Source organism: Haliotis asinina, chromosome 16, assembly GCF_037392515.1.
Source record: "Haliotis asinina isolate JCU_RB_2024 chromosome 16, JCU_Hal_asi_v2, whole genome shotgun sequence".
Classification (NCBI taxonomy): Eukaryota; Metazoa; Mollusca; class Gastropoda; order Lepetellida; family Haliotidae; genus Haliotis; species Haliotis asinina.
This window is the reverse complement of record NC_090295.1, coordinates 26,333,616-26,360,908: the sequence shown is the minus strand read 5'-3', so window position 1 is coordinate 26,360,908 and position 27,293 is coordinate 26,333,616. Positions and strand designations below refer to the sequence as shown.

Genomic DNA, 27,293 nt, shown 5'->3' with positions numbered 1-27,293 from the left:
TTGTATTGTGACAAGCCTTTATTATCGTGCTTAACATAGTTCATGCCACTAATGGTGACTTATCTGGCTACAAAACCTATGTTTCAGGTCTCAACACTCAACATATGTTCAGTCCACACATTCTGGTGAATTGTTTGCTCAGCTTTATATCTCTTCCCCTCAGCTGCTATTGGCTTCATGAACCTGAAAAAAGATAAATCTATGGAAATCACTTTTACACAAGATACCAGAGTACTAGTTGTACAGAAACACAATCTTTAGACTCAGTTCTAAAAGTAGGGCCAGTATTATTCTTTCCAGTTTTTAATCACTTTCAGGAAATTTACTGATTCAGTTCAGATGACATGGAGTACTACATTATATTTTGTGAAAAAGGTTGGAAATAGCAGTCAGCTGTACACTTGATTTCTCTCCTAACTACCAGTGATTTAGTTAAATAACCATACTAGTTAAATAACCATACTAAAACTGGGTATATTGCTAGGTCCTGTTCATGCATGCAACAGTTTGTACAGAAGTCTCCTTGGCCTTGGTTCCATAATGACTTGGTAAAGGGGCACGTCACAAAGAGTGAGTTTAGTTTTACGTTGCACTCATCAAGAATTCCAGCCATATGGCGGCAGTCTGTAAATAATCAAGTCTGGACCAGGCAAGCCAGTGATCAACAACATGAGCATCAATCTGCACACTTGGGTATCGATGACATATGTCAAGCAAGTCAGCAAGTCTGGCCAACCGATCCAATTAGTCGCCTCTTATGACAAGCATAGTTGCCTTTTAACGCAAGTATGGGTTGCTGAAGGCCTATCCTACATAGGATAGGCAAGCCAAGATTGTAGCAAGCCATTCCATAAGCCTTTGATTGTAGCAAGCCATTCGATAAGCCTTTGAAGACATTGTGATAACATCTAGGCATGGATGATACAATACTGTTCTCATTCCCCACCATGGGCATAGCTGTTGTTGAGATTGTAATACTGTTGCCGAACCCCTGCTCTGCAATGAGACCCCCAAAGTCAGGTACATTAAACATCCTGCTCTGCTCTATTTTTATGATCTCAATATTCAACCATTAGGGTCTTTGTGATTCTTTTTCATTGTTTATACATTTAAAATGAAGAAAAAAACCACCAAAGCATGGTTTCTTTCTGTGGCTGGTTAAGTATTTGCAGTGGACTCATATCCTTACTTTTGGATAACATTACAAGAACTAACTTTAATAAGTTTGCCGCTAACTCTGAATGGTCTCTGGAAGTCATTCTGACAATTTGCATATCCCATTCCAAGTCCAACTCCTGCTCCAAAAGCCACTGGCCATGGACGACCTGAAAGTACAAACAATTGAATGAAAATACATCCATCCAAACACATTTACTGCCTTGCAGACAGGAAATTAACTCCTGCATGTTTGATTCTGCAAGAGTGAGTGAGTGAGTGAGTTCAGTTTTACGCCACAGTCAGCAGTCTTCCAGCTATATGGTCAGGCAGTTTGTAAATAACTGAGTCTGGACCAGACTATTTAGAGATCAACAGCATGAGCATCTATCTGTGCATTTGGGAACCGATGACATGTGTTGACCAAGTCAGCTAGCCCTACCCTCTGATCCCTATAGTCGCCTTTCAAGGCAAGTATGGGTTGCTTGAAGGCCTATTCTACGCCTGATCTTCTCAGCTCTGTCTTCTACAAAAGACAATTTATCTTTAAGGCAATAAGGGCAGAGATGCTTTATATACTCTGCACCATCATAGTGGCCTGTTTCTACTGCTAGTCCATAATTACAACATCTAAATCATGCAATGGCAGATATTATACAAACAGGAAAATCAGATGACAAATACACTTCAACATTTAATAATGATTTAAACTGTTTATAGTATTGTGTCTTTGATAAAGCACCTAATTCCGAAACCCTCTTTTGATACAGCCTTCCCTTAAATGCTGAAATAAAAGTATTGGGGTGTCCTACATCTTGTGCAACCCAAGCAAATACAAAGACAAGGCTGAATAAAATGATTTGATAAGTGTAACCCGAGTAGTTCTTCCACTTTCATCCTGTAATAAGATCATATTATTGCATTGTGAAGGTAGCCTATTTTCATTCATATTAAAGGTCACATGCAATCAAAAAATCAAAAATGATTAAAACACAATTATCACTTATCTATGACATATAATATACATTGCTGCTTGTAAAACAACAAAAAAAACCCCCACATTTTAAGCGTACAATCGCGATTCAAAAGTGTAGTATTTTGTACTTGGGCTTACTTCCCTCGAAATGAAGCCCTTGGGAGACTGAACCCGGCAGGGTGTGCACTCAAGTGTAATGACAGCTTCCGATTCACTGGTTCATTTGCTGATACGCTGAGGGCTCATTGTGTGTACAGAAAGATGATCCGTTTGATAGGCATTTTAGAAGTATGGCAAGTCACAAGAAAGTAAGGTTCTTTATGGGTAACAACTTTTCTTATTGTACTTGCTGCATTGTTTCAGTATGGATTCATGCACCGTTGTCCAACAAAATCATACACACAAGAAGAAGCTGTTATCCATAAAGAATGTATATCAAGATGTTGGGTTTTGTAAATACATGTTCTCGGAATTTGCGTTTGATACAGTCAAAACTGTACTACTGCATGTATGGAAACTGTCATTCGTCCAAGTACAAAGCAGGACTTGAAACTGACAAGAGTTTGCACCAGTTTCCGTCAGATATAGTCACCTGAGAAAAATGATGTGTACAAGTATCACACTAATTACATCATGTGGCAGAGACGGGACACGCGTACACGAGTCATAAATGAATTCATTTTGTTTATGTCGTATAGGCTAAAGGGTGTTAAAGGACCACTAAACTCAATTTTTGGTATTCTTTTTATCACTGCATATGAAAGACTTTTGGTTAGTCATAAACGAAACACCGGTTTTTTTAACAAAAAACTTGTGGTTAGTTAATACCAAGCGCTTAAAAGTTGCTAAAAAGCCGCCTGCTTCTCTCTCGCCTGCAAACGAAACCTCTGTCGTCAGAGCCCTACAGTGATGTCATAGAAGGAACGGTTTCAAGTTAAATGTATAGAAAATGTGTAGGAAGCTCGTCATTTTGCTGATTTCTCGACGTCACCAAAGACATGCTAAATTGTTGTGTTGCTTTCAATTGTTCCTTGGGGTCGGGTGATGGTGTCACTACGCACAGATTTCCACCCGACTCCGTAGTTTATGCTTAAATTGGTTGTTAGTGTGTGCGAAGTGAGCTTTGTGGAAGCCTGTGGTATATACTAAATCGGATGGTTCGCCCCCTTCCACGTTTCCAGGATAGAAAATGGAGTTCAAGTTTCATCGAGTTTATAAAATCAAGACTGCTTACTACACATTGCTGACCAAAAGGATTTTGCATGGATATAACACTTTCTTCCTCGGAAACGAGGTTGTGGTCGAAGTGACAATATTATCGTAAGTAACATTATATTGACCCCTTATACAGACCGATTCCAAGAGTGATATTGTTATGTTATAAGCAATGTCATGTAAAAACCTAATGTCCATCAGGAAAATACATATTTTAGTACCAGTACAAAGTAATTGTCCTTTTGTAAGTCGGTGAAAACAAACTTAAATAGCAATCATCCTCAGACAGGGCGCCGCCATTTTTGAAAATCGTGAAGTCACAGGCTAAGATCCGTTAGAATTATTGAGATTATGATTTGTTCTCATCAAGTTAGAAAATCAAAACTACTTTTTACTGGTAGTTAAACATGCATTTGAATCATGGCCAAAAGGATTTTGCATGAAACGACTATTAACATAAGGACTTCTTCCAAGGAAGCATGGTGGGGGTCGAAGTGACATTTATATTGCAAGCAACGTTATACTGACCTCCACCTCACTTCCAAGAGTGAAATTGTTATGTTATAAGCAATGTCATGCAAAAACCAAATGTCCATCAGTAAAATACATATTTTAGTACCAGTACAAAGAAATTGTCCTTTTGTAAGTCGGTGAAAACAAACTTAAATAGCATTCATCCAAAGACAGGGCGCCGCCATTTTTGAAAATCGTGAAGTCAAATCCATTTGAATTAATGAGATTATGTATGGTTTGTTCTCATCAAGTTAGAAAATCAAAACTACATAAATATGTATTTGAATCATTACCAAAAGGAGTTTGCATGACACAACCTGTAACATAACCTAAGCGAGGTCGGGGTCGAAGTCAAAATACTGCACGATAAATTTCTTCTTTGCTAAATTTACTTGGTTTGTAACGTTCACTCACCAGTATGTAGACACTTGTCAATATACGTCTTTATACTTGGTCTCATAATCCTAATTACTTTATAATCATACTTGTATGCATTTTGAAACTTAATAAAAAGAAGCGATCTGGGAACGTATAACAGGAATGTAATATGTAGACATTTCATAGTTTTCCTACATGAATCATAATTCGCACGCACACCCTAGTGTATGTCGTCTGCATCATTACACTTAAAGACGAAAACAATGATTCTGTTGACAGCTAAGACAACTTATTAAAAACAAAAATCCAAATATTAAAATTAAAGTTATAGGAGGAATGTCAGGCTATTACCTTCTTTGAGGAATGTATCCATCAATATCCACAAACACAAGTGATATATAATTCATCTGCAGATTTCACAAGTGATGTGTCTTTTAACAGTCTAATATACGAAAACCTGATGTATCGTTTCAGGTTTTTCACATTGCTGTATAGTTTCACTGGTTACCCAAGATAGCACACCTGGCAACTACTTTGATAATGTGCGTCATTCTTTTTAAAAAGTTATTTAGTTAGCCTATAATGAGCAATCAATCAATGTGTTGGCGGTTAATCCTTTGAATGAAAGGTGTTGTTTTACATAGACACAGACATGACAGAGTGTATTCAGTATAGATTAGTAAATGTACATACATAAACCCTACCTTTTGACAAATCCCCCATTTAAATCCCCATAAAACCAATTAATCAATCAGCCTGTTATCGGTTAATCCTTTGATCGATCCACACAAAAGAAATGCCAAATGGGGCCTTTGTCGGGGAATCTAAGTGGTGTTACCACTAATTATACCTGTTATAAATTCATTAACTGAGCATCAAGTGAATGATGACAAATAACGTGTAGGTTTATACCACCTAACACGGATTACAACCTAGCGACACCAAGTGATTTTGACAGAATCGTCCATGAAAAGGAGGGTTGTAACTCGAAAACTAGGCAAAGCAGGAGACAGAACTAAATGATGGTAGATTGTGAGAACATATAGCTTTCATTTTTCTCAACAGATTTCACAGTTTCAGGTTTGTACAAATCTGTAAACGAAATAGTTTCACCCCTGAAATGTAGATGAATACTGCACAGACCCTCATTTCTATACCCACTATTACGTCACAGATTGGTTGAAATTTCGTTTGTGGCTGAAAATTGTGCACTGTTGACAAAAAGGTCGATTTAAGGTAATTAAAGATCGAAATAAACAGTTTTAATGACGGGGTTTCATTTATAACGATGGCAGCAAGTGATTTTGCATTTGTACCCTATTAGAGTATATGTGACCTTTAAGTTCAAACTGCATGTGGTCAATGATTGAAGCTGTGTATTGCATATTGTCTTTATCAGAGAGACTGGCAGACATATAGGTGTCAATAATCCATTGATCTTTCTCTGTGACAGAGAGTGCTTACCACTATCAACAAGTTTTTTTATGTAATGAGTTGATTATTTACTTGTTTGTGTGCACAACCAAGATTAGACTACTGCTCACGACCTCATACTGCAGGCATGCATACTATTTCAAGCTCCGCGAAGCTGTTCACTGCACATGTGTTATGGGCGCAGGGCAGCACCATTGCTGGGTGAAATTTAGTGAATACTTTGTCTAGTTGAAGTGAGTGACCTTGACGAGGTTCTGGATGCCTGCTGCATAATCGGCTATTCACTAGTATGATGAATTTCAGCAATAGGTAACAAGAGTCATCATAAGATGACATATCCAACATTTTTGAAAAGGACAAATCATCTGACAGATATTTGACGTTTTTTCAGTTTGAATCGTTTCCATGGAAATCCGGAATAAGAGTCATTAGAAGATGAATCATGAAAAATGTAAATGCCATATATATATGTAAACAGTAAAAGGCATCATTTCAAGATCTGTGTTATATATCTGCCAAGATCTGCTGAAAAATACGGAAAGGTTTTTGAGTGGTGCTCCAGAAATGAAGCCCTTCCCTCCATTTTGAGACAAAGTCTGAAACATTTCCATGATCTTAATTAATACAATGTCTGCAGTGAGTGAGTGAGTGAGTGAGTGAGTGAGTGAGTGAGTGAGTGAGTGAAAAGGGTTTAGTTTAACACCACACTCAGCAATATTCCGGTGGTCTGTAAATAATCAAGTCTGGACCAGACAATCCAGGGATCAGACCAGACAATCCAACAGCATAAATGGGAAAAGAAGATGTGTCAACCAAGTCTGCGAGCCTGACCACCTGATCCCTTTAGTCACCTCTTATGACAAGCATGGGTTGATGAACGCCTATTCTACCCCCAGACCTTCACGGGTCCAATGTCTGCAATGAAGACACGGATGGACATGGATTTAATGCATGACTGGCATTGGCGAAGAGGATCAGGTCCTGATAACCAGTACCTTCAAAGACTGCAAGATTGCAACAATGTAAACAAACCATTTAATGATGAAATGATGTCATAAAATAGCATCAAACTCATTCCAAAATTCACATACGAATTAGGTGAATTGTAGCCTAAGCCCCATACATAGTGTAAATTATTTAAAAAGATATGATGTCAAAAGGCTATAGTGCCTTGTACGGGACTCAAGAGAGGGTGACTGGTCAGGTCAGGTGATTGTGTGCACGGGAAAAGGGAGGCAACTTGTGGATGAGTGAAATTTTAAGTCCTCTTCTGGGAACCACAAGGAATTCAAGTGTTCCACTGTTTCTGCATAGGAGGAGACAAGCATTATAACCATGAGTAAGGATAAGCAAAAATAGATAGGTTAATAGGAAAGTTAGGTTGAATAGTAGGGATTCCAGTCCACCCAGCCGTGAATGGGTACCTCACAAGGATGGGAAAGCCACATTAACTTGGTGCATTTGGTAGACTGCAAGAGCTGTATGATCCCTAGGGAATTGAGACTGAAAATACTATGTGCCATTGTGATGGACATCCAATGGTCGCAGGAAAAACAAAGCGCCCTTGAGCAGTTGAACCAACTGGATATCAACGTTACACAAATACCTAGTGGTATAGTATTCTTTTTTTTTATATATATAATTTACATACCAAACTGCAAATGAAACGTAAGATACTATTTTCAAAACATGCATTTCAAATGCATTACTTAGGACAACAAAGTATACCAATACTGACCCAAGCAACTGAAGATGGTTTTGACCTTGTTGCTGGTTATTCTTGTCCAAACACGATCATTTTCATGTGTTTCTATTTTGTGCTTTTGCGTGACATTTTCATGTTTCACACAAAAATGAGTGCAATTCACTGCAGTTTGATCTCTTATAAGGCAGGTAATTAAAAAAAAAAAACCACAGAAAAACAAATTAAGTGTTACAACAATGAGAAAACATGCCACATCTAACAGCATTGGAATGTTGCAGACCAGATCAACATCGCATCTGCAGACACTGTTTGTCATTGTCTGGGGGCTACAGGGATCAGATGTCGCTGTCCTTATGTCACCGCCAATACTGTTTACAGTGCGCTAGACAACACCAGCATTGACAATGTCAATAATGGCAACAAGTGTTGTCTTCTGATGAGTCCAGATAAAACTTGTCCCATGCAAATGGCCGATTGCACCTTTGAACACATATGATCATCATGCCAACTGTTGTGCTGTGGAGGCCGACTGCCGAGAGGTGTAATTCTAATGGTGTGGGGTGGTTTAGCCACCACTGAAAGCCTCCCCTCCTCCCAAAACGTTGGATTTCACCATGAAAAATAATTGTAAGGCCCTATTGAGGCCAGTGAATTGAAAGCTAGAAGATTTCCCAAGAAAGTACCTATAGTTGGTCAAAATCGGATCATTATTCCAAAAGTTACAATGCACGACTCACCGAAAACAGCTACCTCCGAAATGCATGCTGAGATTGCCAAGGCTACAAGGTCGCCCCAAACTCATCTCAGCTAATGACTCGAAGTCATCTGAGATGAAGGATGATCGATAAATCCAAGGTGGAGGCTGGAATTTCTTGGTCTGATCAGCGAACTAGTATGAGCACAAAAGAGATTGAAGTTAGGCACTGTGGAAATCTTGATGTCAGTAGAGGTTGACATCACTGTGTTGAGAGCATGAGTTGACCCCTTGAGATTTCTAGAAGAACACAGATACTCGAGGTAAATGGTGACAACCTGAGCTGAAGCAGTAGTAGGGAATAGCACTTCGCAATATTTTTTGAACTTCTTCCATTTATCATCGTACCAGGAGCAAGTCAAAGTATGATGTGCCACACTGACAACAGAAGTCACACTCTTTGAATAACCCCTGATGACCAAAGATCTCTGCAAACGCGCCTAACCTGTAAATGGAATGTTTGCAGAGACCAATGAAGACATACTCGGTGGGGGTGGACCAACAGAAGAGGCTGAGAAGAGGTATTTATTGGCAAGGTTTAGCAGGGTGATGAACCAACTTCTAGCTGGCCTACAGCACGCGACTAAAAGCAGTATCATTTTCTTGGTTAACCAGAGCGTTTCAAGTGAATAGAGTGGAGGTGTTAGTATGTAAGGATTTATGTTGCCCAATGAAATCACTAGTGCATGATGATCCTAAAGCTAGATTGTTGAACCTGGTTGAACTCTGGAGGTGAAGTCTCCATTCTGTCGGGGATGGATGACAAGGAGTTGGCGATGACATTCTTCACCCTTGAATGTGAACTTCTTTTGCTTTGATGCTCAGATGAATGAACCTGAAAGTTCAATCTAACAGGTGCAAGAACCCTGTAGATCCGTGGTGACTGACATATCAATTGTCTGATCACACAAGAATCTGACCCCAATTTGTAATGGCCAGAATGACCACGCTGAACTCTTAAGTCATTGATTGATGTGACAGGTGTTTTTACAGCAGACCATAGCCCTGCAAACTGTTTGTTGAGAAGATTAGCTCCCCTTTCGTAACTACTGAACTCTTTCCATGACCTACAAAAAGACTCGTACCCCTCTCGTACGCCATTATTGCCAAGAATCGTGGCAAAAAATCAAATCGCGCATAGTAAAAGCACTTTGAAACATGAAAATGGTGGTACCGTTGAACTTTGAAACTTCGCTAAACTGTGCAAGGCAAGGTTTAAGCATATACTTTGAGCTAAAGGATCAACAACTTTCAACACTGTAACAAAGGGAATGTTACCATAATCTGTTTTGCCCATGGGATGTAGCATATTCTAAGACCCATGTTTAGAAACTCAGATTTATCTTTCCTTGGTAATAGTACTAAACTATTTTCATCTCCATGCTCATTTTGACTGGCCATCCAGCTTGCTGGGATGACATGAATAGTCACAAACGGTTGACTCTTCAAGTCAAACATACATGATCATGGAATGACAACAGCAGAGTCATCAGTGTTTTGAGATCATCAGTTACAAGAAACAGACAGTTACGAGAAGCAACAATGGCTGAAGTTGGGAGTTGGCCTCTGAGGGTGAGATCCTGCCCATTGGACCATCGATCTGGAGGAACAAACATCATCCCCAACAAAGCCATTTATAAACATACATCTTCCCCATTCTGATGTCAAACAGAGCCCCTATAAAAAACATCTTCCCCATTCTGGTGTCAAACCTCTACAAACTGTAGTTGCTGAGTTGGGATTAGTTCATTCTTCTTTAGGTTGACCATTCAACCTAAATCAGGTAACTTCTTTCGAACTGAAGGTGCTGAAATCGATCCCAGTTGAACTATGAGTAAATAGCCAAAAGCCTGTGGATATGCCTAACGGGTGCACTCTTCACTGGTAATGGATGCCTTGGAATACAAAACAAGGAAACATGAAATGGTTGGAGTATAACCTGATTCTTAAGTCCTTGAGCTGATGATCGAACTGAGAAGATGAATGGGTATCATACTGAATCAGAGGGTGGTTGAAGATAAGTGGTGTTGAAGCATCTCATGTTAATGATCAGCAGGAGCTTGTGAAAATCCTACCTGAGAGAACTGGCTTGGAAGTACTTTGGCTCACGAGGGAGTAAGTGAGTGAGTTAATATTTAACATCACATCGGCAATATTTCAGCCATATCATGACGGGAACATAACACTGAAATGGAATATATGTGTAGTATAAAATACCTGTTGACACAGATATTATATAAAACCAGCATGAAAAACTAAATCATTGTAATTAAAGAAGACAATACATTATAAAACACGGGCTATAGATCGCCAACAACAGAAGGTAGATCACCATACTAGGGACCATGGGGACTACAGTACCTTTGCTACCTGCATGGACCCTAGCTGGTGGCGAGTGTACAAAATGCTAGCCAAATTTAAAATGACAAGAATACTACGATTAAAAACCTGGTAGACTTAAATTTACATCGAATGTTTTGGGACTTATGTACCCTCTCAGGAGGACAATAATTTTATAATACTTCAACCCCACTTGAGGGTACAGCCACTATCAAAATCAGCTACTAATCTAAACTACCAATAATAATAAAAATTATCTATTTACATTTATTCAACAAATCCAATTCTTTTAAAAATGCAATAATTAAATGAGAACTGATATTAGTAAAAAGGTCCGTCATATTACGTGATTTAAAATAGGTATCCCTTGTGATGGAATACTCAACGCAATCAAGCAAGACATGCTTGACTGTGATTCTTTCATCACAAGGGATACAAAATAGAGGATCCTCACCTTTCAATAGGTATTTATGCGTATATCTGGTGTGACCAATATGACATCATCTAATAATGACCTCTTCATATCTGGACTGACAACCCAAGTAGGATTAACCAATGTAGGGTTTATTTCATGTAAGTTATTGATGCCTACCTGGGTGTCCCACTTCTTCTGCATCAGATCACGGATATAAGATCTAATGTTAGCTTTATAATCAGTGTATGGAATAAGAAGTGGTGTCACAGATTTGTTGAGTGCTACCTTTGCAGCAAGATCGGCCATTGCGTTACCGGAACTGCCTACGTGGCTGGGTAACCAACAGAAGACGATGTCAGTAGCAAGATTATTATAAAATTCAATACTTTCAATTAAAAGTGGATGTTTACAAGAAATATTTTTAATAGCCTGAAGGCAAGAAAGAGAGTCTGAATAGATTATATACTGTTTATGTTTAGGGTGTCTTTGAATATATTTAAGAGCTGTTGGTATGGCGTTAGCTTCAGCCGTGAAAATAGAACTGTTGTCTGGTAATCTAGAAGATATTGTTCTGGATCCAATGACAGTGGCACAAGCCACTGCACCACCGTCCTTGGACCCATCTGTAAATAAGGATTTATAATTGCTATATTTATGTTTTAGTTGATTATATTCTTGTTTATATTGTAATTCATTTGTTTCTGATTTCTTAAATGTGGTCAATGTTAGGTCTACTTGGGGCCTGTCCCACTGCCAAGGAGGAGAAGAAATAAGCAGAAAGAAAGGGTTTAATTCTATGTCCTAGAGGCGGAACAAGAGAAGACTTTTTGTTGTATAAATCCTCATAAAGGGGATTGAAAACACAGTTATAGGCAGGGTTAGATTCATTAGAGTATAATTTAGTAATGTACTGTAAAGCTAACTTTATACGGCGCTGCTCAAGAGATGGTTCATCAGCCTCAACATAGAGACTGTCAATAGGTGAAGTTCTAAAAGACTGAAGACAAAGTCTTAGACCTTGATGATGGACACCATCTAATAGTTTTAAGTTGCTTTTGCAAGCTCCACCATATATGATGGAGCCATAATCAAGTTTAGAACACACAAGTGATCGACAGAGATGGAGAAGGGTAGCTTGATCCCCTCCCCATTTAGAATTTGAAACCACTTTCAACAAGTCAAGTGCTTTCAGGCATTTATTTTTCAGTGATATAATATGCGGTTAAAACATTATGTGTGAATCAAAGATTAGACCCAAGAACTTAGCTTCCTTAACAACTTCAATTAGCGTGCCATCTAGAGATAGTTCAGGGTTTTTATGTGGTTTATATTTACGACAAAAATGTACGCAGTTAGTTTTAGATTTAGAAAATTTAAAGCCGTTTTCAAGACACCATCTATTAATCTTGTTTAGACACAACTGCAGTTGCCGTTCAATGGTAGGCATATTTTTACCACAACAAGAAATATTAAAATCATTCACAAAAAACGATCCATCAATTGAATCGCTTAAAACTTTTGATAAACTATTTATCTTTATACTGATAAAATACTGCCTTGTGTAACACCCTGATCCTGATTGTAATGATCAGATAGGATAGAACCCACGCAGACTTGAAATTGTCTCTTATTTAAAAATTTGGCAATGAATTCAGGCAATCGACCTCGCAAACCGAAATCATGTAAATCTCTCGGAATGCCATATTTCCAGGTTGTGTCATATGCCTTCTTAAGATCAAAAAAGATAGACACAGCATGTTGTTTATTAATCAGCTTGTTTTTCACAAATGATTCTAAATGCACTAAGTGATCGACAGTACTTCTGTTTTTACGGAAACCACATTGTATATCTGTTTTAAGATTATTAGTTTCCAAGTACCAAACAAGTCAATTATTTATCAATTGCGTTCCATGGTATTGCAAACACAGCTAGTTAATGAAATCGTATCATCCGTATGATCATGTCCAGGTTTAGGTATTGGTACTACTATAGCATTACGCCATGAAGAGGGAAATTTCGCCTTGATGATGGAGGAACATCAGATGGAGTTACAGCTTTTAATATAGTAGGAAAATGGTCACTTCCACAGAGGTCATCATGGACTGACCATTCGAATTCATTTAGTAGTTCTGAATTTGTGAGTGACAAGTCGAGAGCAGAATAAGTCCCTGTACCAGGGTGTAAATATGTGCTGGAGCCATCATCATAAATACATAAATCATTGTCAGAACAAAAGTTCTCCATTTACCTTTAGTGTTTGTATTTACACCACCCCAGAGTGGGTTGTGCCCATTTAAATCTCCCATTACAACACAGGGCTTCGGGTATTGGTCATATAGACCTTGAAGATCAGTTTTGGCAAACGTCGAAGACGGTGAAATATAGAGAGCATAGCGCTACATGTAAAGTAATTCTCACTGCAACAGCCTGCATATTAGTAATAAGTGGAACAGGGCTTTGAATAACGTTTGTCTAACTAGAATGGATGATCCGCCAGGGGTTTTATCACCCGGAGGTGAATAACAATGATATGCATTAAAATGACGAAGGTAAAATATATCTGTTTGTTTTAAATATTCTCTTTGAGACATAACGCTGAAGGTGTAAAATCTTGGACTAATAGCTGTAATTCATGTAAATCCTCTGCAGTTCCACTGTACAATATTATTGGAATAAACTATCTTTTGTGGGGATTTATTGGGGATCTACCCGCACTCTTTTGGAGGGCGACAATCTATGTGCCCTAGAATGGACGTTTTCAGAAACGTCCATGTCTTCAAGAGACCCATATTTGTTGAACAATTGAATTCTATTTTGTGACCCTTTAGGAGCTCTGCCACTTTGTTGTTTTGAAGCATCCGGCTAAGGCTTAGGTTTACTTTTAACAGTTTGCTGACTATCAGCTGTCGATTGAGACTTCGTGTCTGACTGAGATGATGATGATTTATGATCAGAAGAAGACTTCGATGTACTAGGAAGTGATTCCTCAGTCTGAGATGATCTAGCAGGGTACAAAAGCTGTGGAGAATCGCAATTTACCCACGTCAAGATAGTTTGGCAGCCTGTGGATGATTTTGTTCTTTTAGAGCTAGACTCAGATGATGTTTTTGCTACTGTAGCATAACTTTCTCAAAGATCAGATCTCTTTACCATGTCTTTTGCCTCAGAAAAGGAGATATTTTGAGTAAACTTTATTCTGTTTATCTCCATTTGCTCTTTCCAAATAGGACACTGTTTAGAAAATGACGAATGATCGCCTGAGCAGTTGGTGCATTTTTTGAAATCACTGTCACAATCTTCTGTTGTGTGTGTTTTCTCATCACAGTGAGCATACACAACAGACAATGTGCAAGTATTTACACCGTGTCCATATTTCTGACATTTAAAACACCTGAGCGGGTTGGGGATGTAAGTATCAACACTGATATTTTACAATATCCTGCTCTTACTGATTTTGGAATACTTGGAAGAGATATGTGTTAATAGGTTTTGTTTCTGAGTTTATCCGAGTTGTAAATCTTTTAACAAAAGTCACCCCTTGATCTTTCATTTCTGATACGATGTCAAACTCATATACTAGAAATCGTGGCCAGTATTGAATGGTCGGAATAGACGGTCATAGTTCATCATCATCATCCGTTCACGGGGTGCCCTCACGAAGGAGGAAAGGAAGGATAGTGTGCATGTGTGTGCATATATGTGCGAGTACACAGATCATGTGAGATGTTTTGTCGTTGGGAGCATGACACAACAGGTTTCCACTATATCTTGGGTTATGGGAGAGATCAGTATCTATCAGTACGAGTTAGGACGATAAAAAGTAAGTTCTCTAAAATAATAAGCAGTTACCACAAATAACTTCAGCAAGCTGCAAAATCTTATCAGGTCAGTCATCTGTTTACACTTATTACACTTAAAACTTGTAATCAAAACTATTTTGAGTGCATATACTTACGCCGAAAGAACACAACCGAAAACACAATTCCAAGGCCAAGACCACTTGCTGAAAAAAAGAACAAAGTTTAAAACATACTGGATCAAATGATTGCAAAAACTTAAAATACTGCCTTGTCACTGTAGCTCACAAGGCTAAAATATCGGCCACAGTAACTTTCAAAGTAATTGCTGTACATTTAACATACACATACCTTCCTCTTTCATGAAAAAGGAAATCTGACAACTCATTGTCCAGATAACATACCTTGTGCACCAGTGTCCCAAGTATAAATTGGCACTGCTCAAATTGCTGAAGCTATGAATACAAAATTGCCAGAGGAGATCACAAGGTTTTGTGATCCAGACTACCATTCGTCAGACTTACATTACTTAGTGGCCATGGTGGTTGAATGGTTGACAAACACACCTGGCTCCATAAGATTTGATATGTGATGAGCTGGCTGTCTTAGCTGCAAACAGTCTCAACCAGGGCTACCTATTGATAACTCACTAGCATTACCAATAAATGGTGTAGATGGAGGATTTGTACTTATTTTGAAAATTCCTACTGATTAACGTTGCTTCTTGGTCAATGTAAAAGTATCATTGTGGTAAGTTGGATGCAACCATTAGGGCAATAGTACGACAGCAAGAAATCAGTCCATCCCGAACTAACTGCATTCCAAAGATGTGGATAAAAGCAAATAATTAAACAGAATGTGAATATAAATGTATGCAAACACTCTTGCTAACATGCATGTTCATAAATAACACATAGACATGGTCACACTGAAAAAACTATTCATAATTCATGTTTTCACAGCTTCAAACTGTTCAATGTGAATCAGTTGAACTGAGAAAGACATAATGCAAATATTTGCAAAATTTTGTGTCAGCTGTAGAGTGATCCTCCACTAGTAATCCTGTGAGTGAGTGAGTTAAGTTTTATGCCGCTTTTAGCAATATTCCAGCAATATCACGGCAGGGGACACCAGAAAATAGGCTTCACACATTGTACCCATGTGGGGAATCAAACCCTGTCTTCGGCGTGACGAGCGAACGCTTTAACCACTAGGCCACCCCACTGCTCCCAGTAATCCTGTGAGTGCCATGTGCCTTTTTGTCATCGTCATCTGCTAAAAGTCTATTTCTGCTGCAGATTCCATGATGTTCAGAAAAGATAGGTTGTGTCATGAGACATCATAAATCAGCAATTCAATAGAAAATCCTGATGAAACATTCAGAAACCTGAATGTGTATGGGGCTTATATTGTATTCACTGTTACTTACAGTGTTTATAGGTTTAGAGAGACTAATACTTCAGAGTACTAGAATATATAATTTTGATAGTAACAAGTAAACACATTTTAATTAAAAAGGATCCCCAGGGTGACCAGAGATTCCTCAACATGATGAAATCTAGACTAGGCTTTTTAGCACTGCAGGCAGGACTTGACAAGTGGGCAAAATAATGCCGTTAAGGGACTGTGAGACAGACTAAGGTTTAGATGCCAGAGGCAGGATCCTGTGCAGATTTGTTTCCTGCAACTTTCAGTTCTTGAGATATCGTGTTGACAAGCTTAACATGCTGGTGAACATGCTGAAATTATTAAAGTGTCACCGTGACCTTGAAAATTATGTGAAAGTCACCAAAATCGACTGTTTCTCACTCTAAAAACAAGATTTTGTTGAGTTGATATTATATTTGTGACCCATTACTTCAGATTTGACTCAGTTGCATTGTACATGAAACCTCTATTGTGAATCTTTGTGGCTTGCTATTGTCAGCCCCACACATTTTATTGAATATTTTAGACTTGTCAGTGTTATATTTTACTGGTTCTGAGGCAAATTTTTGACCATAACAAAAAGGTAAAAGGCTAATGTCTCCCTGTGACCTTGAAATGAGGGTGAAGATCACCAAACCTGACTGAGACCTGGCCCCGATTTCTCAAAACAAACTTATGTTGTTACTCAAATATCAAACTGAGTTTGACAATATGCAACAACTGCATTCTTAAAATAAAAGAAGCCCAAACAAGTTATGTAATCTATCCATCAAACTGTCTACTATGTTTAAGTATAAGATCAATTTCAGTACATTCTGGGAAATGCATTTTCTCAAATTTGAGTAATAACTCTAACTTCAGTTAAAACTCACACTTAAGTTTGTTTCGAGAAATTGGGGTCTGTCTTTTACTATGACGAACCTATGTACCAAATATGAAAAGAATCTTTAATGTGTTCCAGTGTGTACATACGTAGGTACGAATGGATGGAGCCTAATACTGTATCAGTAAACGTGTGGCAAGGGATAACAACTATGTACTTGTCTAGAAACTTATGAAGTTTGTATATTTGCTTTGTGGTTTGCATTTTCAGACATTATTGCTAGCAATTGATCTCCCTTTGTAAATAAAACTTATGTTAAAAAGTTAAAAACTTATGTGCTCACAGTGAGCTCGAAACATTCACCACCATAACTCTTGAAGGTGCCAATCAAAACTGCAGTTGTCAATAATTGGATTTTGAGACAAACAGTGTCAGGGATCAAAACCTGTAAGTATCAAAAGGCACCACTTTATGTTCCGATTGATATATCTACCAAGTTTTGCAGAGAAACGAAACACACCTCTCTGTCCGAACGTTTCCATGCAAAGCAAGAAAATAATAAATCACAAAAACTTGTACATAGCAAAAGGCACCACTTTAGGTGCTGATTGATATATCAGCACCTAACGGACGGATGGGGGACAGACGGACAGACAAGGCGTCAACTATATCCCCCCGCATTACATGCCGGTGGGATCAAAACCTGTAAGTATCAAAAGGCACCACTTTATGTTCTGATTGATATATCTACCAAGTTTTGCAGAGAAACGAAAAACGAAAAATGAAAAATATTGAACGGTTTTTTAGTTCTGCTCCGGAAACAAAGCCTACCCTACCATATGGCTAACACCAAAATGTTCCACGGAAAAACAAAAAAAATATAAATGCCAAAAATCTGTAAATAGCAAAAGGCACAACCATAGGCTGCGATTACTATATCTATCAAGTTTGGTCTAAAAATATTGAACGGTTTCTGAGTTATGCTCCGGAAGCAAAATGATTACGGGCGGACGGACGGGGACAGGCGGACGGACGGACAGACGAGGCGTCTACTCTATCCCCCCGCATTACATGCCGGGGGATAAAAACCTGTAAGTATCAAAAGGCACCACTTTTTGTTCTGATTGATATATCTACCAAGTTTAGCAGAAAAATATTGAACGGGTTTGTGAGTTCTGCTCCGGAAACAAAGTCCATCCCTCCATTTTGAGTCCGAAACATTTCCATAGAAACAGAGAAAAAAATATATCAGAAACACATGTACATAGCATAAGGCACCACTTTGGTATCTGCCACACATATCTTCCAAATAACACTGACAGATATTAAGAAGATTTTGAGTTCTGCTCCGGAAACGAAACACTCATCTCACGTCTGAGACTATGTCTGAAACATTTCCATGGAAACCAAGAAAATAATAAATCACAAAAACCTGTAAATACCAAAAGGCACCACTATAGGTTCTGATTGATATATCTACCATGTTTTGCAAAAAAATATTGAACGGTGTTTGAGTTCTGCTCCAGAAACAATGCCCATCCCTCCATTTTGTGAATAAGTCTGAAACGTTTCCATAGAAACAGAGAAAATAATAAATCACAAATACATGTAAATAGGCACCACTTTGGGGTCTGCCACACATATCCACCAAGTAACACTGACAGATATTAAGAAGATTTTGAGTTCTGCTCCGGAAATGAAACACAACTCTCACTTTTGAGACTATGTCCGAAACGTTTCCATGGAAACCGAGAAAATAATAAATCACAAATACCTGTATATAGCAAAAGGCACCACTTTAGGTTCTGATTGATATATCTACCAAGTTTTGCAGAAAAATATTGAACGGTTTTTGAGTTCTGCTCCGGAAACAAAGCCCACCCCGCCATAAGACTATCACCAAAATGTTCCACGGAAAAACAAAAAAAATATAAATGCCAAAAATCTGTAAATAGCAAAAGGCACAACCATAGGCTGAGATTACTATATCTATCAAGTTTGGTCTAAAACTATTGAACGGTTTCTGAGTTATGCTCCGGAAGCAAAATGATTACGGACAGACGGACAGACGGACGGACAGATGGACAGACGAGGCGTCAACTATATCCCCCCAGCATGTAAAAAATGCAAACAGATAATAATAACAATAATACCTCATTATATCACCCAACTGTTTACAACAAATGTAAATGGCTAAATTTGATAAGTGAGTGTGTGTGTGTGTACACAGTATGCAAGAGACAGAGAGAAGTAAGTTCACAGTAGTCATTCTTTCAGTCCCTATCAATCTACTGTTGAACGACAAACATTACAGTTTATAACAGCATTTCTGGTGAGTGAGTGAGTTTAGTTTAATGCCGCCCACAACAATATTCCAGCTACATGGAAGCGGTTGGTAAATAATCGAGTCTGGACCAGACAATCCAGTGATCAACAACATGAGCATCGATCTGCGCAATTGGGAACCTATGACATGTGTCAACCAAGGCGCCTCTTATGACAAGCATAGTCGCCTTTTATGGCAAGCATGGGTTGCTGAAGGCCTATTCTACCCCGGTACGTAAGAATCACAGGTTGCATCTTCTGGGTTGATAGTTTAACACTTGCTTTTTATTACAATACATAGAAATTCCAGTATCAGGATCCCAGGCACGAACATCAGCTGAAAAATATTCTCTTGTGATCTGCACATACATGTACATGTTGCCTTTTTAGGTGAAATTAGGTGAAATTTATTATATGATGATCTGTTGTGAATCTAATGTACTATGTCCAATGACCTATATCATAGAAAGTTCAGTTCACAAGTCATTAACTGTTTCATTCCCTATCAATCTATGGTAAAAGAAACACCCAAATTGAAACACCCACAATTAATTTTTCAAGGTTACTGCTTGATATAAATATATATTATTTCTTAATTGACAATTCTAAATTGCAATAACCATTAGAGTTAGCTGTGAGAAAACATCTATTGATACTGCCATGATTTCCTTCTGCAGCAGTGAACAGGCTGGAGACACTGGTGTATAGCTAATTAAGTATCAGGATTAGATCAGCAGCAGTGAATAGGCTGGAGACAATGGTGTATAGCTAATTGAGTATCATCATTAATTCTGTTTCAATAATTTAACAAACAGCTGAATGATATTATAAACAATGCTAAAATATGGCAATAACTGTTATGTAGCCAAAAGCTAATGAAAAAATTCAAAGCAAATAAGGAGCAGAAGAAATTAAGTCTCATTTGCAACTCCAGTTAATAGTAATATATACTAATTCAGAGTGGTCTGAACTTTTCTTGTGAGTGTATCCTTATATACCTGTCATATTAATCAAAGAAACAAAATCGTGTGTACACCCTATATTCTGGTGATCCGGAATTGATCTCACCATGTGGTTTCACAAACTGCCTATTTCTCCAAAAATATGACAGATGTAACAATGACTTTTATAGGTTTTTAAAGGTGAAATGTTTCTATATGCAATGGATTGGTGACATTTAGCAAGTTGATAGTATATTTATTTGAGGCAGGCCATACTGAATGAGTGACCTTCTCCTGAGAAGCCCATGACGGATGACCGTGATGGTAGTATCATGGTTTGAAAACCACCATGCTAAACATAACCAAACTTAGCAAAATGGAAACTGTCATAACATGACTGAAAAAAAGCCATCTACTTGCTTCCATATGATGTTTCTATTTCTGGGAAAATCCCAAGACTTGATCTCCGCCATCAAAACTATTAATCCACAAAGATATCAAGATGGCCAAAGTTGTTCACCTACTATGTAGCCAAGATGTCACAGAGAGGTAGCAGGCAATTGTTTCGGATTGTGAAAGACTATCACATCACATCTTTACATGAAATTACCAACACTTTCACTTCCTGTGCCTCACAGATGACAATCAGGAGAGTTTTACACGAGAATAAATTTGACAGGCTCATTGTAACAAGAGTCATCTGACAGTTTCTTGATGTGTTCTTAGAGTAAGTTTGAATCGTTTCCATGCAAGTCATGAAAAATATAAACGCCATATATCTGTAAACAGCAAAAGGCACCACTTCAAGATCTGTCTCACATATCTGCCAAGATCTGTTGAAAGATATCAAATGGTTTTTTGAGTTCTTCTCTGGAAACGAGGGCTATCCCTCCATTTTGAGACTAAGTCAGAATTGTTTCCATGGAAACCAAGAAAAATCAAAATGCCAAAACACTGTAAATTGAAAAGGCACCACTTTGTGGTCTGCTTCAAATATCTGCCAAGTTTTGCTTGTAAGATATTGAAAAGTTTTAGAGTTGTGCTCCAGAAATGAAGAACATCCCTCCATTTTGAGACCAAGTCAGAATCGCTTCCATGGAAACTGGGAAAATGATATATCACAAAAATTTGTAAATAGCAAAAGGCACCTACATATCTGCCAAGTTTTGCAGAAAGATATTTAGAAGTTTTTGAGTTGTGCTCTGGAAACAAAGCCCATCTCTCCATTTTGAGACTATATATATTATGCACTGTTTTGCTCACATGTGTATTTTTTTACACATGTGCAAATTTGCTCAGGTGTGCATATGCTGTCATGTGAACGCAAATGCACAGGTGTGCTAAATTGCTCATGTGTAAATTTACTCCTGGGTCAGACCCCATGCAAATGTATATTTACACATGTACAAAAATGCTCACGTGTGTATTTTGGTCATGTGAACGGATAGATGTATTTGCTCACGTGTGTATTCAGCATTTTTCGTCACAGCATCAACATCATCACCATCATTGTTATGACCGATGTCGTCTTCTTGTCTGTCATCGCGATAAATTGGCCAACGTTCTTCGTAATCATCCTGACGCAACTCACAAATGTTGTGCAATATAACACAGGAAGCTACAACTATAGGTGCAAACTCAAGACCTACGTCAAGACGTTTCTGGATCCGCCTCCATCGCCCCTTTAATCTCCTAAACGCATTCTCGATCGTCATTCTGGTCATATCCTTCATTAACATCTCTCAGCTCTTCACCTTTTGGAAATTTCACAAATTTTATCAATGAGTTCTTCCAAAAGGATACTGCAAACAACGTGAACACATAGTGTTGCCGTTGATTTTGCAACACCAAATAGATTTCCTAGTGTCTGATATTCATAGGTTGACGTCAACCAATATACTGCAATAGCAGTTTTTTTCGGTGTAGACAATGGCTCTCGAATGGGGTATGGATCCAGTTTAAAGGCGATCTTCCAGCATGGAATGAATGAAGTCAAAAGTTTTCTTCTTCATCCTGAAATTATCCAACCACTGATCATCGAACGTTTCAAGCACAATTCTTTCCTACCAATGTTGACTTCTGTCCAACTTCCACATCTATTTCTCTCGTGACATTCCAAGGGTCAGCCCCATACATATACTCATTACAAAACGATGCTTTCGCCCTGAAAGAAGTAGTCTTTCCTTGACTGTTCTCCTTCATGTACAGCTGACAAATGTCATTTTACCATGGTTTATTAATAGTCCATGTGAACGCTTAGCAAATTTGCATTTGCACACCTGAGTAAATATACACATGTGCAAATTTACACACGTGGGCAAATTTCTGTCATGTGAACGAGGCCGAAATGTTTCCATGGAAACCCAGAAAACTATAAATCACAAAAACCTGTAAATACCAAAAGGCACCACTTTGGGATCTGCCACATATATCTAACAACTTTTGCTGACAGATATTACAAAGTTTTTGATATATGCTCCGGAAACGAAACACACCTCTCACTTATGAGACTATGCCCGAAACATTTCCATGTAAACCGAGAAAATAGTAAATCATAAAAACTTGTAAATAGCAAAAGGCACCACTTTAGGTTCTGATCGATATGTATCTACCACGTTTTGCAGAAAAATATTGAACGTTTTTTGAGTTCTACTCCGGAAACGAAGCCCACCCCACTATTAGACTAACACCAACATTCCATAGGTTCAGATTATTATTAAATCTATCAATTTTGGTCTAAAATTATTGAAAGGTTTTTGTGTTCTGCTCCAGAAACAAAATGATTACAGACAGACAAAGCACAATCTATATCCCCAAGCATTACATGCCTATGGGATAAAAAGACTATGGAAAACCAAATTGGTCATCTCTTACTGTCCGTTTGATTCCATTTGAGACCGATGAATTGCTCACTAACACAAAATCTAATAATTGCAGCTAAACCAAATTTTGCACAGCCTCATATAATCGACAGACCAACTCTGATAATGTGTCTCATAATTTGGGACACCCGAATAAAAAAAGTTGTTCAACGAACGACCATCATTTTCTTGTCACCTTTCACTATTTTGTACGAGGGGGGCCTCTTGCTGGTAGAACAGCCAGGAGGGCAAGGTGCACGTGTCAAATTGACATGTGTGATTTGCTCGGCAAACCAGACATTCGTGATTGCAGTACCTGAAACAACGAGATTATCACATGGCGCTAAGTCAATTACTTGCAAAGTATTTAACTTTTCTTAAAACGAAGGTCAAAGGAGTAGGCCTCAATATGCTTTGGCTAAGTATCGTTTACGAAATGCACACACTGTTGGGATGATGGGAGGGAAGTTAAAAACTTGTAAAACTGTACTGATTCAACCTGCACGGACACAACTGAGGGGACCGCCTGAAAAGCAACGCGATGTGAGAAAGTCGATTCATTTCAATAACAGCTGGTTAGAAACGCCATTAAGTCTCCATATAAACAAAATACTTTTGTCTCTCTGCATATTCTGAAAAAGCATATGGAGACAAATCATTCTTTGGTCATTTCAAAATATCACTTATGAAAGTTGCTTCATAAATTTGGTTTCCGTTACAAAAAAGTAGGCTCAGAAAATAGACGTGCACTGTGTGAGAGGTCTCATATTGTTCGACTAAGAAACCAGTACTTACGCACAATTCGAAAGAAACGTACATAGGGTTACGAACCTGTATATTTGGACGAAACATGGGTAAATGCTTCACATACCACAGGGACACAATGGTTTGCTAGCGCCTCTTCCGACCCCTGTGCCAGAAAATTACCACTTGGCAAAGCAGAGCGACTGACTGTGCTCCATGCCGGTTGCAACGGTCGGGGATTCCTACCTGGCTGCTCCCTAGTCTTCAAGGCAAAATCTAAAGACAACCGAGACCATCACACGGGATGGTTTCTTAGAATATGTTCAAAATCAATTGGTACCAGCACTGCCCCCCAAAATTCTGATTGTCATGGATAACGCTTCATATCATGGGTTCAAGTACCTAATACAAAGGCCCCAACATCTATCAGTAAGAAGGGGAACATGATAGAATGGTTGCAAAACAAAGCAATATCGTATCCAGAAAAAGCAACCAAACCTGATCTGTATGACATCATAAGGTCAAATAAAACCACACCTGTCTTTAAGGTTGATGAGTACCTTATAGAACATGGTCATTCAGTTTTGCGATTGCCACCCTATCATTGCGATTTAAACCCAATAGAACTCATTTGGGGTATTATGAAATCGGATGATGGCAGGCAAAATGTAACATTCAAATTTGGGATGTACAGACGATTTTTCATCAGTCAATAGACACCATCACGCAGGAAACATGACAAAAGTGTGTTGAGAAAGTTGAGAATGAAATAGAAAGACACTATTGGGAACAAAGTCGACTGGACCATGCCACCATCAAGCCAGTTGTCATCAGGGTAGACTCTGACGACAACGACACTGATTCGGACAACAGCGTCTTCTGAAAGTGGCAACACTGACTCCCACTGAACATCTCAAGTGGTAACCAGATATCAGCTTTTGAGATGACCCCATCTTCACAACACACGCTTGTTGATTACAGGGCTGTTCTACCTTGTACAAAATAGCGAAAGGTGACAAGAAAATGATGATCGTTTGTTAAAAAACTTTTTTATTCAGGTGTCCCAAATTATGACAGACATCATCCGAGTTGGTCTGTCGATTTCATGTGGCTGTGCAAAATTTGGTTTAGCTGCAATTATTAGATTTCGTGTTAGTGAGCGATTCATTGGTCTCAAATGGAATCAAACGGACTGTACATACTATTTTTCTCCTGTTGCATAACTCACACCTGGGCAGTGACCACTGGATTCATTTAGATACTGCTGCAATGTCACTGTACTGCGTAGACATGACCTGTTTTATTGTCAATGCCATGGCAAGCCATGCTAACAAGAAGAATGAATGTGCATCTGTATATAGTAAGGGTTATTTATTTCAGGGCAACATCAAAGACTGAGGTCTTTCATTAACTGCCCGGCGAAGACCTCGGGCTTCTGCAAATGATAATCCCATGAAAAATAGTTACCGTTACCATAACTAAACTGGATAGAAGTTTTACTAAAATAAGAATAAAAACAATGGCATTGCTTTAGAAGTATTTACCAGTCCCTCCTGGATTCTGCAGCAAATTTTTAAGAATTCCAAGGCAAAATTAAGCAAATTCTGCACCACATTTTTCAATATTCTGCAAAACATTCTGCAGTTAAAACATTTAGAAAAAACAACAAAAACTGTATACAGACCTTCATAGTTTAATTCTCCAACACAGATATTAAGTTAAGTTGACAGTACACGTCACATCTTGAGTAAGTTTGATGACAAAGCAGCAACACCTTTTTCTGCATTTGAACTCGCTGGAAGCTATTTCTCTCCTCTAACTCGTAACTTCGATGCAGACGAACAAGTTCCGGTTTCATGCAAATACCAATTTCATATTTAAACGAAATCTGAAATAATATCTATTTTCAAAATGATTTTGAGAACATAATTGCAGTGTCAAATCGAATTTTATTTGAAACATGCCTAAAACTTGCTTTATTAATAAAGTATCTTTAATCGTAATTATTAAATGTTGTCACAATAAATACCATACATCAGTTCGTTTCATGTGTAACCGATCCTACTTCTGACATTAACTCTACTTTTTGTTTAAACTGTCAGTCAGTTTTCACTCAATTTTTAAGATAAGCAATTTCCACGGCAGAAAAGTGGCAAATTCTGCACGAAAGTGCATTTTCCGCGGACCAGACTTTATTCTGCATGGAAAGATAAATTCCACAAATTTTTCTGCAACCACGGAATCCAGGAGGGACTGATTTACTGCTAACAAGAAACGACGGAGGCCACTGACACACTTTTTACAAATATAGACACATCACAGAACAACACACGTCATTATTGAGAGTGATGACATTTCAATCTGACCTTTGCCCATACTACCATGGACCATTGTTTTCTATACTCAACAATGTTAGATTTAGAGTTGGTGTTTTCATTGCTGTATGAGGTAATTTATGGTACAGTTGGTATAACTGGCACAGGCAAGACAGAGCATAATAGCACAGGTACATGTGACGAATGTGAGCCTGACGTATCTTCAATAATGAACCCAAGTTCAAACAAGCCATAGGTGGTTGAACTTCAACAGCAGAGCTACTTATGACGTCACCTAACAACGGGCTTGATAATGGCCTGTCCTCAAGCCTTTTGCAGGCATTATCAAGCTACAGTGGCCCGCTCATTTCTGATAACATGCCGGCGCTTTCATGATAATTCTATACATTTTAGCTGTAATATTGATTAACTAACCTGTAAATATGTTTACTTTTAACAATTTTCACAATAAACATTCAGATACATCAAGAAAAATTACCTTTTTACTTGACTTTTTATTAAAATGACAAGTGGTAGATGCTGATCTCTATGAAGTGTTTGTGAATTTACCACCTGGGTTTCCATGTTTGGTAGTGATCCCGCACCATGACGAGTAACCCGAAAACATGGTACTTCTCCCGCTCGTGCTGGCGGACAGACACAAAATGGTCGCTGCACTGGAAACCAGCGTACAACAGAACATTCTGACAATAAATTAATGAAAGTTGATATGGTGTTTAATTACGAAATTGCAGTTTCGATCATTTTCTGATACGCGATAATTTACATGACTACCTTTAACGTTACTACCCCGAAAACACGTTACTCTATGGCACAGGTGTTGATACGTAGCAATATTGCCAATAACTTGGTCGGTGGAACCACTAAGTGTTACCTGTTATTCTACGGACGAAAGAATATAGGGGAACGGTGGGAACTCTTCCCAAACCGACTAAGGGAAAATTTTGTTATATTTTGGGAAGAGTCATACTACTGTGAATAGGCAGGGACGATATATGGTGACGCTGTGGCACCGAGACGCCCGAGTGTTTCCATACCTATCTTAATGCCTGTATCTGAAAGACAGCGGTCCCATTTATGTCCGAGTTCGTCCTCCGACCTTGTGTGTGAAGAAGCCATGTTAACACAGACCCGCGATTCGACGATGTCAAA

The 27,293-nt window shown here is 38.4% G+C and overlaps 1 protein-coding gene across 1 annotated transcript; it reads right to left on the bottom strand.

Annotated features, from left to right (window-relative positions):
- Nucleotides 1-27,293, bottom strand: LOC137267945 (MICOS complex subunit Mic10-like). Its single transcript, XM_067802401.1, has 4 exons — nt 27,179-27,293; nt 14,842-14,889; nt 1,216-1,325; nt 1-183 (listed from the first exon to the last, which is right to left on the bottom strand). The coding sequence occupies exons 1-4, from the start codon at nt 27,258-27,260 to the stop codon at nt 160-162; spliced, it is 264 nt and encodes an 87-aa protein (XP_067658502.1). The 5' UTR covers nt 27,261-27,293; the 3' UTR covers nt 1-159.